At 51.7% G+C, this 17,542-nt stretch overlaps 1 protein-coding gene across 2 annotated transcripts; it reads right to left on the bottom strand.

Moving 5' to 3' along the window:
• Positions 1-646: 646 nt before the first annotated feature.
• ACADS (acyl-CoA dehydrogenase short chain) lies at positions 647-15,444 on the bottom strand. Of its 2 annotated transcripts, none has more exons than XM_077160038.1 (10): positions 15,292-15,444; positions 14,037-14,203; positions 3,809-3,958; positions 3,536-3,647; positions 2,981-3,132; positions 2,397-2,567; positions 2,183-2,320; positions 1,948-2,043; positions 1,646-1,702; positions 647-1,530 (listed from the first exon to the last, which is right to left on the bottom strand). In XM_077160038.1, exons 1-10 carry the CDS (start codon positions 15,335-15,337, stop codon positions 1,378-1,380), a joined length of 1,242 nt encoding a protein of 413 aa, XP_077016153.1. In that variant the 5' UTR covers positions 15,338-15,444; the 3' UTR covers positions 647-1,377. The 2 variants fall into 2 exon arrangements, with proteins under 2 accessions (XP_077016153.1, XP_077016154.1); XM_077160039.1 differs by having other exon boundaries at positions 14,037-14,200; positions 15,292-15,443.
• Positions 15,445-17,542: the final 2,098 nt, after the last annotated feature.

Raw genomic sequence — 17,542 nt, 5'->3', positions numbered from 1 at the left:
TACCCCCGACTCACCTCCTGGGAAATCTTTCTTTGCAACTTTTCTCTGCCTGCTGCTTCACTCACTTCATCGGACCAAAGTGGGCCTGAGCTTGGCTCTGGCTTCATTCGGACCCCTTGGCCCACGGGCCAGCCCCTCCGGCCCCGGGGTGCTGGGCAGGACACCTGCCCACCAGCAGGCTCAGTGCCGGCTCACTGGGGCATTCAATTATTAAGCAAAAAGGAGGCTTTTAAATCTTCATTCCTCCAACCTGGGTTGCAGGACCCTCCCCAGCCAATCGGGTACCTTCCTCTCCATGCTGGGAGGGTGGGTGGGCCCGCCCAGAGCACGCCCTCTTAGCCAAGGTGCCCTCACCTGGCCTGTCTCCCTGCCCCTCAGACACTCCAAAATACTCACCAAGGCCCATGGGACCCGCTAATTATTTTCCTGAACTGCTTCACTGGCCAATCCTGCCTGGAGCTGGACTGTCCCAGGGTAGAAATGGAACCTCCCACAGTAGCCGCACAAATTCACAACCCACCCCCGCCCCCCCCACACACACAGTAGGGCCTGATGCAAAGTAAGGCTCTTTTGTAGACTACAGGGCCCATTTCCTTCCCCAGCAGCACCCAGGAGAGGGTGAGGAGACAGGGCCAGGGCACAGGGATGCTTTATTGCATTCGGTTGGTTCCCACACTTTATTGTTCCAAAGCCTGAATCCCACCACCGCCCTGCCCTCTTGCACCTTACAGAGAAACAGGGAATGGCTGAACGGGCAGTTCCTGGGTGAGGCCCGCCCCCCTGCCTTCCCAAGCTTGAGACCCCAGGACCCCAGCGAATGGCCACCCGCGACCCCTTCCTGCCTCTGCTTCTCCGAAGCCTGCTCTTCTGGCCCCCACCCCACTCCTCTTCGTGAGCCCTGAACTAGGGGAAGAAGCAGAGGCCGCCGAGAGCCGGTGCCGCCCGGGCCCTCCCCACGAGGACAGAACGGTGGGCAGTCCCACAATGGTCACTGCACGTCCCCAGGCCCCTTGGCCAGGAGGCCACTTCCACCCAGATGAGAAAAACAAGGCACAGTCGTGGTGAAGAGGTAGCCGGGGCAAGACACTGAGCGGCCGAAGCGCCATCCTCGGATGCCATCACAGCCCCCTCACTGCTCCTTCCTGCCAGAGACGCTCCCAGGCAGTTTTCCCTTGGGATGGGTAGGGGCAAGGGGCTGGCAGGATGGGAGGGAGGTGGAGGGAAAGGCCAGCTGCTCTCTGTTCACGTCAGCGTCCAGGCCCTTGTCTTGGGTCTCCCTAAGAGACAAGGTGAAGCCACAGTCCTCATGCCGGGCCGGCTCCAAGCCAGGGTGCTGGCTGGGGCACTGGCCGGGGGGCTGGCAGCCTGCAAACGGGCTCAGCTCCGGTAGCTCTTGAGCAGGTGCCCGGCAATCACCAGCCTCTGGATCTCGCTGGTGCCTTCGTAGATCTCGGTGATGCGGGCGTCTCGGTAGTGCCGCTCTGCGGGCATCTCGGTCACATAGCCCATGCCCCCGAGGATCTGCATGGCCTGCGGTGGAAACCAGGGGCTCAAGAGGAGAAGATCCCGCCCCACAGGGAAAGATGGGCAGGAGCGGCCGGGCAGGGGCAGCTGATGCACGGCCCTGCGGCCCCCAGGCACTCACCTGGTGGGTGATGGCGGTTGCCGCCTCCGACGCAGCCAGTTTGGCCATTGCTGCTTCCTAGTCACAGGGGACAGCGGAGTCAGATGCTCCCGGGAGAAGGGCCCCCAGCTCGGGGGTCCCCCAGCTGGGGCGGGGTGGGACGGGCCAGGGAAGCTTCTCCACGGAGTGACGAACCCACAGGCCCACATCATCTCTGACCTACAGAGGCCCGAGACACTGGGACCCCGCCCGGACTGCCCACTGAGTCTCTTGGCCACCAGGGCTTAGGGCCAGGCCTCGGGGGAGCCCCTCCCCACAGGCACCTTGATGTAGGGCTTCCTGTTGTCCTTCAGCATGGCCGCGCGCCACGTCAACAGCCGGGCACTCTCCAGGGCCAGGGCCATGTCTGCCAACTTGAACTGCAACAACCCAGCCCCCGCCCACCGGTCAGTGGCTGCCCCAGCCCAGCCTCCGCAGACAGGAGAGGGAGCTGCCAGGCCAGCTGCGCCCTGTTACTCGGGTGTCTGGGCCCGGGGCCTGCAGCCTCCACCCCCTTACCTGGATGGCCTGGAGCTTGGTGAGGGGCTCCCCAAAGGCCCTGCGGTTCTCGGCGTAGTTCACGGCACAGTCGAGGGCGGCCTGGGCAATGCCGAGGGCCTGCGCGGCGATGCCGATGCGGCCCATGTCCAGCGTTTGCTGCGGGGAGCACCGGGTCAGCGGCCGCCGGCCCCCGCCCGGCTCCCTGCCCCGCACCCGCCCAGCTCCCACTCACCATGGCTATCTTGAAGCCCATCCCGGGCTCCCCCAGCAGGTTTTCCCTGGGGATGCGGCAGTCCTCAAAGATGAGGTTGGCAGTGGAGGAGGCGCGGATGCCCAGCTTGTCTTCCTTCTTCCCCAGCGTGAGCCCCAGCGTGGGCACGGGGACCAGGAAGGCGCCGATGCCCTGCAAGTCCACGGACGGGCCCGCTGCGCCTCCGGCCACACAGCGCACCGCACACCGCACCGCACACCACACACCACAAACACTGCACCACACCGCACACCACACCGCACACCGCACACCACATTGCACACCACACCACACCGCACACCACACCACACACACCACACACCACACACCACACACACCGCACACCGCACACCACATCCCACATTACACCACACACACCACGCACCCGAGGGAACCCCAGCCCTCCCCCACCGCCCGCTGAGTCCCAGGCCGCCCCTGCCGCTGCCCCGGGGAAGGAGAAGGGAGGGAAGGGCCGCCCGCGGCCTCAGGGCAGGAGCAGCTCCGGGAGCCCGGGTCCGGGGAGGAGGCTGAGGACACGCGGACGGGGACCCCGCTCTCGGCCCCACCTTGTTCTGCAGGGACCGGTCCAGGCTGGCGAAGACCACCGCGGCCGAGGCCTCCCAGGAGTTGGTGATCCAGGCTTTGGTGCCATTCAGGACCCAGGAGTCACCCTCCGCCCGGGCAGTGGTGGAAGCGGCTCCCGCGTCGCTGCCGTTCCCTGCCCCACACACAGACTGGGGGTCCCGCGCTGCCCGCCACCCCGCTGAGCTCCCGCGGCCCCCACCGGACCCCCGAGCCCCCCGCTGCGAGGACGGAAGACGTGGGCTCTGGGCTCCCGAGAGAAAGCACCAGGGCCTCCCCAGCTCCCAGAGCTCGCGCCGAGTCCAGGGGGTCACTGGGGGTCCCGCGGGAGCCGGCCATGCCAAGGTGCAGGGACCCCAGCGCGACAGCTTCCCCCCGGCTCGGATGAGACGACCGCGCTGCTCTAGGCAGGCAGCTGCTCACTCCCAGAGCCCGTCCTCAGGCCCGCCCCGCAGCCCCTTGGGCAACCCAGCTCCTATCTGGTAGGTCACCCCGATTCTAGGGAGGGGAGGGGACAGGCCGAGGCCTGGCCGTGGTACCTGGTTCGCTGAGGGCAAAGCAGCCGAGCTTGTCACCACTGGTGAAGGGCGTGATCCACTGCCGCTTTTGCTCTCGGGAGCCAAACTTCAGGATGGGCCCCAAATAGAGAGACTGGGGGCCACGGGTGGGGGCGTCAGGGGCCTTGGAGCCCAGAAGGCCTGTAACCCAGCAGGACCAAGCCCAGGGGAGCAGGAGCTGGGAGGTGAGACGAACTGTGCCGGGCGACCCCTGGGACCCTCCCCCCGGCGTCCCGGGGCCCAGGAGGTGCTCACGTTGTTGACACTCATGATGACGCCGGTGGAGGCACAGCCCCTGCTGATCTCCTCCATGGCGATGGTGTAGGCCAAGTAGTCGAGGCCGGCGCCGCCGAGCTCCTCGGGCACGTCCATGGCCAGCAGCCCCAGCTCACCCATCTTCTTCACCTGACCCCAGAAAAGGATGTCACGGCAAGGGGCAGCTGCTGGGAGCCAGGGCCACCCTCCCCTCCCCAAGGCCCCTCGAAGCCCTGCTGTCCTGAGCCAGGGCCTGCAGAAATTCAGACCTAGGGATCTCACCACCCACCCTGTGGTCCGGCCTCATCTGCCGGAGGGAGCCATCCACAGAGCCTCCCGGGACCTGCTCCTGGGCCCACCCCACATGCCAGTTCACCTCTCAGTCCTCAGCCTTGACCAGGGAGCAGAGGAAAGGCTCTGAGGTAAGGATGCTGGACAGCAGAGTGCCACCTGACCTCCTTTCAGCCCCTGAAGCACACACACACCCCTCCCCACCACAGGGCCTTTGCACCTGCTGTTTCCCTTTATCACCTAGTTGTTATCTCCTCCCTCCCCTTCCCATCTCAGCTCAGGCACCCATTTCTGGCCTCAGGGAGTCATATCCTTTAATTACATATTCTCTCAGTTCCTTGGGCCTCTCCTTTGTGGTGCTTCTGCAGCTGGAATTTCACACCCATCAATGTGTGCATTTGATTATGATCTTTCTCCCAGCCACAAGAGCAGAGGCTATGTGCACCTGGCTCACAACTACATCCCTGAGGCAGCACGCACCACAGAGCAGAGCCCACAGCAGAAGCTCTGGGCAATTCCCTGTTGAACAAATGAATGGCAAGAGCTGGAGATTTTTAACTTCGAATAACAATAAAAGTAATAATTTAACACCAGTAATGGCTGACAGCTGTCAAGTGCTTGCTATATGCAAAGCTCTGTGCTTTATGCGGACTTTCACTTGAGTCTCTCCAAAGCTGCGAGAGGAACAAAGCTATGTAGTGACCTCGCATTACAGACTGGGAAGCCTGGGGCCCAGGAGGTTAGGGACCTCCCGACAGCCAACAGCCGCTGAGACGGGAAGCGGGAAGCACTGGGCTGCAGAGCTGAAATCCAGGCAGTGATTCCAGAATCGTAACCGCTCTACCACGCTGCCCAGCTCTGCCCCTTCTGACCGAAGATGAATTCGTTTCTCTCTCTAAGCCTGCTTCCCTTCTGAGAAATGTGGATCAAAACTCACCTACCCTGAAACAACGATTAAAACCAGTTGCCTCGGACAGGGGGCGAGGGGATCACTGCTTTTCTTCAGCCCTTTTATACAATTTGATTCTTTTAAGCATGTTCTTACTCTATGCTCATTTAAAGGAAGCAAACTAATAAGGATGTTTACCAACACTTTCTTATTTTTCTATACGACTTTAAGGATTATCTTAAAAATTATTTTTAGGGGGCGGGCCGCGGTGGCTCAGCGGGCAAGAGTGCTTGCCTGCCGTGCCGGAGGACCCCGGTTCGATTCCCGGCCCCAGCCCATGTGAAAAAAAACAAACGGACAAACAAAATATAATAAAGCAAGAAAATGTTTAAAAATGTTTCCCTTTCTTCCTCCCTTCCTTCTCTGTCTTTCCTTCCTTTCCTCCCTCTCTCTTTAAAAAAAAAAAAAAAAAAAAATTATTTTTAAAAAAGAACAAACAATTAGAGGTACACTACACAGAAGCCAGAGATGGATGAGCAGTTACCATGAGGGCAGAGGCTGTGTGTGCTTCGGCTTTACCACACTGAGGCTGAACTTAAAGGCAAGGGAACAGAGAGGAGTGAAGGCAGTTCACTAGTGGGCTTATAAGTAATACTGCTATACTGAAGGTGAGTGTGATTGAAAGGTGATGTATAGAGCCATGTGACCGATCAATTAACACTACAAATATAAATAAGTTCTTGCATGAACTTCTTCAAGGGTTTGATCTTGTACAAAGAGTCAAAAATAGAAGGGTACAGGCGGGAAACTACTATCCCATGCTATGGCCTATGGTTAACAGGAAGACGTCAACACTGCCACAGCTCTACCAGGGTAAATAACTGGGGGGGGGGGGGGGGGGGGGTGGAGAGGGAAAAGGGTTAAGGGGAGGTTTAGATTTGTGATATCTAGTGAGGCTGCGTTTATTGGTTCTTTGTCTCTTTAAAATTGAGGCTGTACAACTAAGTGAGGATGCTGTGAGCTGTGAATTGGTTATTTTGGACAGTATCCATGATGCCCGATGGATGGAGAGGCCCTCGGGACACACTGACTGGGAGGTGGAGTGGGGGACAGGGGTGTACACATACGAGGGAACACCGGGCGGCTACAAAAAGTAATGAAGTCACGAAGCACACATGAGGTGAATGAAGCTGGGGGACATTATGTTGCACAAAATAAGTCAGTAACAAAAAGCACAGATATGGTATGGTCTCTTTTAGAAAATACTTGTAAGAAAAACAGAGCCTACCCTGTAAGCTCTTACAGCAGCCACACTTAGAGCTGTAAGTGTATTTCTAGATTCTGAGACGCTGCGCTGCATGTGCATAAGTGGGACTTCCCTGAAATTTTGAGTGTCTCTGTGACACCTGAGATTCAGAGCTGGAGTCTGACAGCTCTGAAAGCTAGCACTGTTACATGCAACAACTGTTAAAGTGATCAAAAAAGAGATCTGGCTTCAATTAGAGAGAAAAACGAAGCCAATCTGGCTGGGACTAAGGTAAATCAGAATGTAGGGCAAAGAATGATGGTGTTATGTACTCTGGAGCTTCACCCATCGTATGACATCGAAGGCAGAGAGGTTTATTGTGACTAGAACCTAAATTTTCTGAGACACACAATCTAAATGAACCTGCCCGGATGGCTCATTTAAACAGCCCAAACACATGGAACCCAGAAGGAAACGAGGCAATTCTGTATCGCTTCATGTAATACCCAGAGACATCCCAGACTATGGGGGGCTGATAATTAAAAAGTACAGGTAGAGTACCTTGAGGGACTGGAGAAAAAATAAGGAACTATAAACTTTCCCACCTGGAAACCCCTGGTACTTTCTCAAACATTAGGGACTCCCAAGTTAATAGGCTAAGCCCTTGATTTTGAGGTTTGCCCTAAAATAAGGTATCAGTGGCTGACAGAGTTCCAACAGAGTCAAAAGGCTATTCCAGAGGCCACTCTTATGCAAGTACTTATTATCAGGTACTTATTACTAATTGCCATGGTCTGCCAAACCACCGCCAACATAATTCCTGTTAACCCTAAAGGACGCCCAGGGCTCTAGCCAAGATTCTATAAAAGTTTCAATAACTAAATTTACTTTCCAGAAATCAATATCCTCCACAATTTGTGCTGGTTTGAGGCTGTTGTGTACCCCCAGAAAAGCCATGTTCTTTAATCCTGATTCGATATTGGCGGGTGGGATCTTTTTAAAGTTGTTTCAGTGAAGATGTGTCTCCATCCATCCAAGGTGGGGTTGCTTACTGGAGTTCTTTAAGAGAGAACCATTTTGGAAAAGGCTTCAGAGACAACACGAGACCCAAATGTTTGGAGACGCAGGAAAAAAATGCCCCCAGGGAAGCTGAAGGATAGACAGCAGCCACATGCTTTACTCCTCTAGCCTTTCTTGAGACAAGACATCCTTACCTGGATGCCTTAGTTTGGAGTTAAATGTAGGGAAAAGTGCCTGGACTATCATAACCCCCCAAAGGTTGGTTATTGGTGTTATTATTACTACCGTTATTTTAAAACACTAATTGTCTTATTTTGACTTTGCAAACCTGCCATCTTATCTATGCATGTCTAGTTCTTTAGCCCTGGATTCCCTGCTATAAGTGGGAGCTTAGCACCAAACAGAATAATCCGTGGTCATGATAAAAGTAAAAAGCCCAAAAGGCTTGGCGTTCACTAGAGAAAGGAAGCAAATATTGACCAGTCACCTCTGCATCCCGCCAGTCACCAAAATCAGAGCCCAGGTACAGTGGCTTAGAGGGAAGATAAGCAGACTGAGCCCTACAGCTCCCTAGCTCTCTAACCTTAGGCAGCTCATAGAATAGCTGGACTCTCGTGATAGTCATGAGTTTACAAATACAAAAACACCTTACACACAACTAACCTCAATGCAGATGCTCTCGCTACTTTCAGCTACAAATTCCTTCATTCAACAAATATTTCCTGAGGGCCTCAGAGCAATGAAAAAGAGTCTGGGTTTTCCTGGGAAACCATTTAAGGATGTTTTTTTTTTCTTTCTTTCAAAAATATTTACTAAGACAACTTATCTAATAAAAATGAACACATGGCAGGCACTGGGCTAGGCACTGGGAATATAACAGTAAATGAGGCAGACAGGGTCTCTCGTCCTCCTGGAGCTGCTGTCTCAGTTCAAATTCGATCTGTCCCCTGACCACTGAATCAACTGGATCCATCCAAGGATTTTAAGTCATAATTATATTTGTTTGTTTTATTTTAACTTTATATTTTGAAATAATTTCAAACTTACAGGACAATTACAAAAATCACACAAAATTCATACAGAGAACTCCAGATCCTTACCCAGATTACCAGATGCACCAATTTTAAATCTTGCCACATTCGCTGTATTATCCTATCCAACCATCCATCCATCTCTCGATCAGTTTTGTAGGCATTTGAGAGCACGTTCTATACATCATGCTCTCAGAATGCATAATACTTCCAAGTACACTTTCTAAGAACAAGGATACTTATTTACGTAAAGTTCAAGAACTTTCACATTGATATGAAACTTTCAGTCTGTATTTCAATGTTTTCATACCGCCCAATACTATCCTTTTGGTCCTCTTACCAGGGCTCATGGATTGCACTTAATTGTCACTGTTCCTTTAGTTTCTCTGTCTCTTTTTTTAAAAAACTATGAAAATACATACCACATAAAATTTCCCGTCTTAACCACTCCCAAGCGTATCATTTGAGAGATTCATCGCAGCACAATGTTGTCCTCTACGCCCTTTTTCCATCACCCCAAAAAGAAACCCCGCACCCATTATGCACTAACTCTCTAGTCTCCCTTCCCCACCCCTCTGCCCCTGGTAACCTGGACTCTACTTTCTGACCCTATGAATTCTAGTGGGTGTGAGATGGTATCTCATTGTGGTTTTGATCTGCATTTCTTTAATGGCTAGTGATGTTGAGCATTTTTTTGGTGCTTATTGGTCATGTGTACATTTTCTGTGGAGAAATATCTATTTAAGTCCTTTGTCCATGTTTTCATTGAGGCTTTCTGTCTTTTTGTTGTTGAGTTGTAGGAGTTATTTTCATATTATGAATAAACTCTTATCAGATATATGGTTTCCAAATATTTTCTCCTTTACTTTTGGTTGACTTTTCACTTCCTTGATTATGTCCTTTGACGAACACAAGTTTTTAATTTTGATGAAGTCCCACGTATCTATTTTTTACTTTGCTGCTTATCCTTCTGGTGTCAGGTATATTTATATAGTTTTTAACACATCACCCTGGCTATAAGGCAGAGTATGGATTAAAGGCAGGCAAAGACCTCCAACACTCTCCACCTTGGGAGAATGTTATTTCCAAAGTTTCTTACACAATATGGCCCTTTGGAACTTGGAGCACTTTCACTTGATGGCTAGGTTCCAGCTATCACTCATGAAGCAGCTGAACCCCAGAACTAACTGCTGAGACCAGCCTACACTCCAAAACTGCACCTGACACTAAGAGAAAAGCAGGGAGAAATTAAGTTCATTTTAGGAACCCTGCCCTTCGGTTAAGTCAACAAGGCACTCACTAAGCACCTGAGAAGGGCAGGGTCTTGTCCTGGGCGCTGGAGAGGCTTGGGGAAGACACAGCTTCTGCCCTGAGGGAGCCCGCTCCCCTCGAGTCCCTCTCCTTAAACACCTCTTTTGCCCAGGATGCCCTCAACCCCTCATCCAGGCCTATTCTACTCCCTTTAAATTGCACACTGCTCCAAAATCACCTACCCTCTCTCCCAGGTGCAAAACTCACAAACTGTTTACGGGAGCCTACCCATATTAAAAAAAAAAAAAAAAAAACCCACAAATTGTTCAGAGTAGCTGAGCAGGCTAACTCACCAGCAGACAGGGTTAAGAAGCCGCCCTCATCTATCAACCCCAGTGGATCTCCAATTAACCCCGACAGATCTCCAACGGGCATTAACGGGGGGCAGTACAAAACCATAGGGAAAATAAACCAGGCTGTTGGTCGGTCTGGTCTGTCGGCGGGAGGAGGGGTCTCCACACACAGCCATGTCTAGGAGGCCGCCTGGGGGGGCCCCTCTGGACTATTCCTGTTTGTCAAGGGCCTCTTTGCTTAACCCCTTCATCTACTCACCGAGAGTCTGAGCATGATTCTCATCTCCACTAATGGCACTGAAAAGTGAAGGGGAAGCCCCAGACAGGTTGCCAGCTGTAGGGTAGGGGGGTGGAGGGGCAGTTTAGACTCTTAACAGTAATGTTTCCAGCTAGAATAGGAACTGCCAGCTGAGCTTCTGAAACACCACGTGGATAGCAGATGGAGAAGGGTTTTGGAACCTGCCACATTTGGGGTGTGAATTCTGCCTCCACTGACAGTGAACCTTGGAAAGTCAACCTCTCGTGCCTCAATTTTCTCAACTATAATGAAAATAACAGTAATAGTATTAAGAGCTATCAGACCAAAGCTAACAGACACAGGAGTCAGAAAAAAAGCCAGAGAAGCTTAGAGAGAAACAGAAGCCACTGAAGCCAGAAGCTGGAAGTTACAAAACCTAGGAGAGGTGAGGTCAGCCAGCAGATGTGCCATGTGCCGTGCCATGTGAGAGAGGAGCTGAGGATGCTGGCAGCCTGTCTTCAGAGTCCGGTGGTGCCCAGGAGCCTAGAAGAAATTGCAAAGAAGGGAGGTCCTGGCTGCAAAAGCAGAAGAATTGAGACAAAGAGATCTGGGGACTGGCCAACTAGTGCAAACAGCCTAACGCATCCCTTTCCAAATGGGAGACCCGGAGGTGTCAAGAGTGCATGGACAGGGAGACAGGAACAAGTCAGCCCAGCCTCGTTCCTCAAACGCACTATCCTCACGCGCCAGCCCCGCCTTGCTGCCCAGGACTCCCCGTACCCTACACACCTGAACCCCATCATCCGCCCAGCACCCCCTACCCCAACACCCCTCCCCACGCATCCCCGCCCCTCGCATGCACACGCGCCTGCTCCAGCCTACCCCACATCACCAGTGCAAACACAGTCTCGCCCTTGCCCTATCCCTCCTGAGACTGGTGTTCCCACATCAAGCCCCTTGAGCCTCTCCCCTGCCCCTGCGGGCGCATTCGGGCTGCAGGTGCACTCACCTTCATACCCAGACCACACCTGCACCCAACCCATAGGGTGGCTCAACCCTGCCTGGCCACCCCTGAGCTCTGTGCACGCTGCACACCACACACCACACCCCCCAGCTCTGGGCAAGCACTGCCCCGCACGTAGGGGCCACCCCCACCCCACTCAGCACAATCCCGCCCACTGTGCACACGCACACAGGGCCCTGCCCCCAGACCCACGCACACCTGACTCTGCCCCCTGGACCCATGCACCGGCACAGCTACGTTCTACCCACCCACATATCCGTGCACCAACCTCTTGACCCCTGCACCCCAGCCCCCAACCCCGCACACGTACACACCCTTGCCCCACCCCACGGCACAAGTGCCCATCTCCCTCAACTGGCAGATGCTCTTGGGCACATCTGCCCCACACAGCCTTTAGCCCTGAATGAGTGTGCACCCTATCCCACCCTGCCCTGCACCCACGCCGGGGCCCCGGCATCCGTCATCACCCACCCCTGACACAACCTGGAACCCACCCCTACACACTCACAAGTCCGCATCTCAGCCTCCCTGAACCCCTCCCCCTGAGCATGGACACACCTGTGCCCCGACTTCGGGGCCCTGTACCCCATACCCCGATACCCCCCGCCCATGCACTCCACACGCCCACCTGCGTCCAGCCCCAGCACATCCACGCAATGCCCCCATCACCTCCCGCCTTGCCCCACCTCTGCACCCCAGGCCGCACCCTGCTCCTGCACTCCAAGGCCTGCCTGAGCTGCCCTCGCCTCCCCCCCCCCCCCCCCACCGGGCTCCTGCCCGCACCTCCGCAACCCTGAGACCCACACCCCACGCACACAGGCACCAGCGTCGCCTTCCGACCCACGCACGTTCCCGGTCACAGTGCGTCACAGCACTGCGGGACTCCTTCTCATGCCCCACGTCCTGTTCCACGGCCGTCCCGCAAATACAACGCTTTAGACCACTGAAGGAAATCAACATTCAAAGTAACCCCATCGAGATATTCACATCTGGGAAGACAAGAGAAGAGCGCTGAGCTCATCAAGATGCAGACACATAAAGCCCAGTCTAATCAGCAAATCAAAACACTGGAGGTGACAGACTTTGGAACAACTAATCAAAGACATTCATACAACTCTACTAAACAAAATCTGCGGGTTGGCTGACGACATAAAGGAGATCAAGAGGACACTACAGAGCATAAAGAGGAATTTGAAAGAACAAATAGAAAAATAGCAGATACACAGAGATTAAAGATGCTGCAGACCAAATAAAAAATATACTCGAGACACACAACAGCAGATTTGAAGAGGCAGAAAAAAGAATAAGTGAACCGGAGAACAGGACAACTGATTTTGAATACACAAAAGAGCAAATGACAAAAAAAAGATAGGAGAATTTGAACTGGATCTCAGGGAAATGACAGACAAAACAAAGCACACAAATATAAGAATCACTGGTGTCCCAGAAGGAGAGAAGAGTAAGGGGCTAGGAAGATTAGTGGAGGATATATGGGGGGAAATTTCCCAATCTTTTCAAAAGACATAAATATGCAAATCAAAGAAGCCCTACGAACTCCAGATAGAATAAATCCAAATAGGCCTTCCCCAAGACACATACTAATCAGTCTGTCAAATGCTGAAGAGAAGGAGAAAATCCCGAAAGCGGCAAGATAAAAACAATCTAGTATGTATAAGGGGAAACCACGTAAGACTGAGTTCAGACTACTCAACTGACACCATGGAGGTGAGAAGGCAGTGGTACAATAAATTCAAGATTCTGAAAAAAAAAGACTTCCAGCCAAGAATTCTGTACCCAGCCAAACTGTCCTTCAACACTGAGGGCGAGATCAAAATTTTCACAGACCAAAGCTGAGAGAATACATCATCAAGAGACCAGCCCTACAAGAAATACTAAAGAGAGTTCTACCAGTTGAAAAAAAAAGACAGGAAAGGGAGGTCTGGAGGAGGGTACAGAACTGAAGAGTATCAGTAAGGGTAACTTAAAGAATAAAAAAAGAAAGAGGGAAAAAATATATAGAGAGATCTGACAAATAAAATCCAAAGAATAACATGGTAGATTCGAGAAACGACTTTACAGTAATAACTTGGAATGTTCACAGACTAAATTTATTAATTAAAAGATACAGATTGAACAATGGATTAAGGAATATAATCCAGTTAATGCTGCTTATAAGAGACTCAGCTTAGACACAAGGATACAAATAGATTGAAAGTGACTACTTGGAAATTTATTGCTTTTTTGTATATATGTTATATTTCACAATAAAAAAAAATTTTTTTAAAGAGCTATCAGTTTTCAAGGACTAGTCAGCATGAATTTGACACCCATTATCTCACTTAGTCCTTGCAATCCCCCAAGGAGGCAAAACAGAGATTAGGTTTGCAGGTGAGGATGTCTGGGGGCGGTTAAATGACATGACCAGCATCAAATGTTTAATGCCTAAAAGTTGCCCAACTAATTTTGGTTCCCTGGAATGCCACCTGCTTGCCAAGTTTTGAGCCCCTTATGCACCGCCCCCCATAGTCCAGACACAGCTCCCTACACCTTGTGAGCCCACCACAAATATTCACTAAACTAAAAAAAAGTAGCCACCAAGCCTAGAAGGCATGTGAAAACCATAACTTCCTTGGGCAAAGAGAACAGGCCAGAAAGACTACCCTTTCATAAATAAATGTATTTACTCAACAAATATTTGGGTGTCTGTCTCTGCTAGAGCCTGAGATCTCAGCCAGTAGGGCCCCTCCATGCCACTGCGTTCCTCTGCCTGCAGTCAGCGCATCCCTAATTCCATGTTTAAGATCCATTCCCACTACTGCCGCGCCCTCTGCCCCCACGAGCCGAGGGCCGCCCCCGTCATGGTCTGCTGAGGCTGGTGCTCTCACCTGAGCTGCTGGGAAGCGATGTTCCTTGTCTACCTGGCCCGCAATGGGCATCAGCTCCTTCTCAGCAAAGTCCCGGCACGTCTGACGCAACATCTGGTGTGTCTCAGGGAGATCCACAGACTGGTAGATGGTGTGCAATCGCTGCCAGCCCCGAGGCCAAAAAGCTGCTGGGAAGAAGGGAAGGTATGAGGGGAATGGGAGTGCAATACGATCTTCTCTCCTTCATCTTCGTCCCAACAGTATCCACTAACTCAGTAGTTCTCAACAGGGGACAGTTTCGACCCCCGAGGTGCAGCTGGCAACGTCTGGAGACATTGTGAGTTGTCAAGACTGGCCAGGGTGGGGTGGGGGATGCAACTGGCATCTAGTGGCTGGAGGCCAAGAATGCTGCTAAATACCCTACAAAGACCTGACCAAGAATTATCCTACCCAAAATGTCAGCAGTACTTGGGATGAGAAAGTCTGCCCTGAACGCTTCCTCTGCTTGCCAAATACTTTACACAGACCATTTCGTCCAATCCTGGGTATGGTGCCAATAGCTCTGTGACTTATGGCAAGGGTCTTAACTCCACTGAGATTTAGTTTCTATAAAATGTAAAGGACAACAGTACTCAGCTGTGTGTGTGCGTGTGTCTCGGCGTGGACTAGAGATCAGAAATACTGGCTGCACTACTTAGCACAGTGTCTGGCACTCACAGCTCTCAGCGGCCACTCCCCCTTACTGTTTTTACTATCCAGGGCTGGTGGGTCTTGGGCAGGCAAAGGAAGGCTGGCATGGGTCCCTGCTGCTCCAGCTAGAGAAAAATGATGAGGTGGGAAAGGACAGCAGCTAACATTTACTGTGCAGCAGTATGCACCAGGCATCCTACTACGTGTTTCCATACCGCGTTATTTAATACATACAACTCAGTACACAGCCTCTTACACTTGGGCCAACTAAGGCTGCGAGGGGTTAAGGGCTTGTCCAAGGTCAGAGACGCAGATTTAGAGACTGGGTTCATTCCAAGTCTGGCTCCCAAGGGCGCGTCCCGCACCTCCGCTGGGGGGTGAAAGGAAGGCAGGGGGGTGTGGATGCAGCCGGGGGGCTGGGCTAGGGACGGAGGTCAGCCACCAAGGGTCGCCGTAGGCAGAGCACGGCTGGGGCAGGGCAGGAGCGCGGAGCAGCTGCACCGGGGCAAAGGCCGCGCGGGCCCCCGGCTGGGATGGGATCCGGCCGCCGAGACCCAGGCCTGCTCCGGGGCCCGAGCGCACTCACCTCCGCGGACCGGGCCACAGCCCCGGGTGAGCAGCGCGGCGGCCATGGCAGACACAGAAGGAGCTGGGTTCCTCCTCCGCGACCCGCGCGGGCGAGCGCAGGCTAAGAGGGCCAACGGCGGGCGTGGGGCGGCCAGGCGGGGGAGGGGCAGGGCCTCCGACCGGGTTCGCCCCGGGTGGTCACGTGCCCGCGCCCGAGGCGTCACGTGCCCGCGCCCGAGGCGGGGCCTCCCACGGGTTCCTGCTCAGCCCCGCCTCCCGCCCCAGTAACAGACAGGTTTGCCTCCTGCGGGCCTGAGGTCTCCCGAGTTCTTAGACTTGCCTTCCCCGCGCTCACCAGTAAATGGAAGCGCTGAGCCGGCAAAGCGTGGTAGAGCCTCGGAGAAAGTCTGTAGAGCTCTTTGGAAAGTATAATAAGACAGTATTCCTCGGCTTAAAACCCCTGTACGCAGTCAACAGTCTGGTGGTTACTCAGAAAGTTAAAGAATTACCATATGACCTGACAATTCCACTCCTTAGGTGTATACCCAAAAGAATTGGCTGCAGGGTTTCAAACTGATACCTGTACGCCAAGGTTCATAGCAGCCTCAGTCACTAGAGCCAAAAGGTAGGAACAACCCAAGTGTCCATCTCCCGATGAATGATGAATGTGGCAACACACGCAATGGAATATTATTCAGTCATAAAAAGAATTCATATACTGAGAAATGCTGCAATAGTGATGAACCTTGAAAACATTATGCTAAGTGAATAAGCCAGGCTTGTAAAGGGGCAAATGTATGAATCCACCTATATGATATATCTAAAATAAGCAAATTAAATTAATAAAATGGTAAATTAGAGGTTATCAGAGGCTAGAGGGAAGAAGAATGGGGAGTTACTGCTTGATGGGTACAGAGTTTCTGTACTGAGTGATGAGAAGGTTTTTTTTAAATATTTTTATTGACAAAACAAAACAACTTACAAACACGAACATTCTTTAACATATGAAGATTCCATATTTGGTGTACCATCAATGGCTCACAATATCATCCCATAGTTGCATATTCATCACCACAATCACTTCTTAGAACATTTACATCACTCCAGAAAAAGAAATAAAAAGAAAAAACTCATATATACCATATCCCTTTCCCCTCCCTCTCATTGACCACTAGTATTTCCATCTACCCAATAATTTTAACCTTTGTTCCCCCTATTTTTTCCTATACCCCTTACCACTCCCTTTCATTGATCACTGGTATTTTAATATACTTAATTTAACATTTGTTCCCCCTATTATTTATTTTTAATCCATATTTTTTACTCATCTCTCCATACCATAGATAAAAGGAGCATCAGACACAAGTTTTTCACAATCACACAGTCACACTGTGAAAGCTATATCATTATACCATCATCTTCAAGAAACATGGCTACTGGAACACAGCTCTACAGTTTCAGGCAGTTCCCTCCAGCCTCTCCATTACATCTTGAATTCTCCCCCTATTCTAGTTTGCTAGCTGCCAGGATACAACACACCAGAGACAGATTGGGTTTTAATAAAAGGGGATTTATTTTGTTAGTTCTTCAGAGGAAAGGCAGCTCACTTTCCACTGAGGTTCTTTCTTATGTGGGAAGGCACAGGGTGGTCTCTGCTGGCCTTCTCTCCAGGTCTCTAGGTTCCAACAACTTTCCGCAGGATGACTTCTTTCTGCATCTCCAAAGGCCTGGGCTGAGCTGTGAGTGCTGAGATGAGGTATGCTGAGCTGCTTGGGCTGTCTCTTTGAGCTCTCGCATTTAAGCACCAGTCACTTAAATCAAACATCATTCATTACAGCAGGCATGTCTCTTAGCCGACTCCTGATGTGATGAGCAACAGATACCATTGGCTTATGTCCACAGCAACAGAACTAGGTACCTTCACCTGACCAAATTGACAACTGAATCTAACTACCACACCCCCTTTCTTGCCGTTCCCCCCAAGGGGACTTTTGCAAATATTTCTTTATATACTGTTTAAATCACTCTGGGATTTATCGGGGCATCACACTGGACAAACCTACAAAATTTCACGCCTTATTCAAGGTTTCATGTATTTATGGTATTCAATTAACCTGTCCATATAAGTTAAATTAGGAAATGCACTAGTCAAAATATAAATTTTGTACCAAATAAATATTTTTTTGCTTTAGTCTCACACAAGAGTTGAAGTTTTAAAATACGAATGACCATATATTTTCAACATCCCGCAACACTGACATTACTTTGTT

This window comes from Tamandua tetradactyla, chromosome 5 (assembly GCF_023851605.1).
Source record: "Tamandua tetradactyla isolate mTamTet1 chromosome 5, mTamTet1.pri, whole genome shotgun sequence".
Classification (NCBI taxonomy): Eukaryota; Metazoa; Chordata; class Mammalia; order Pilosa; family Myrmecophagidae; genus Tamandua; species Tamandua tetradactyla.
The sequence above is the reverse complement of the archived record's forward strand: the minus strand, read 5'-3'. Positions and strand labels throughout refer to the sequence as shown.

Coding starts and splice junctions, on each gene's coding strand:
- ACADS (XM_077160038.1), bottom strand. CDS start 15,337: ATGGCCGCCGCGCTGCTCACCCGGGGCTGTGGCCCGGTCCGCGGAG. Junction 2,321..2,396: donor TGGGCTTCAAGATAGCCATG/GTGAGTGGGAGC, acceptor TGCTCCCCGCAG/CAAACGCTGGACATGGGCCG. Junction 2,044..2,182: donor CCAAGCTCCAGGCCATCCAG/GTAAGGGGGTGG, acceptor GGGTTGTTGCAG/TTCAAGTTGGCAGACATGGC.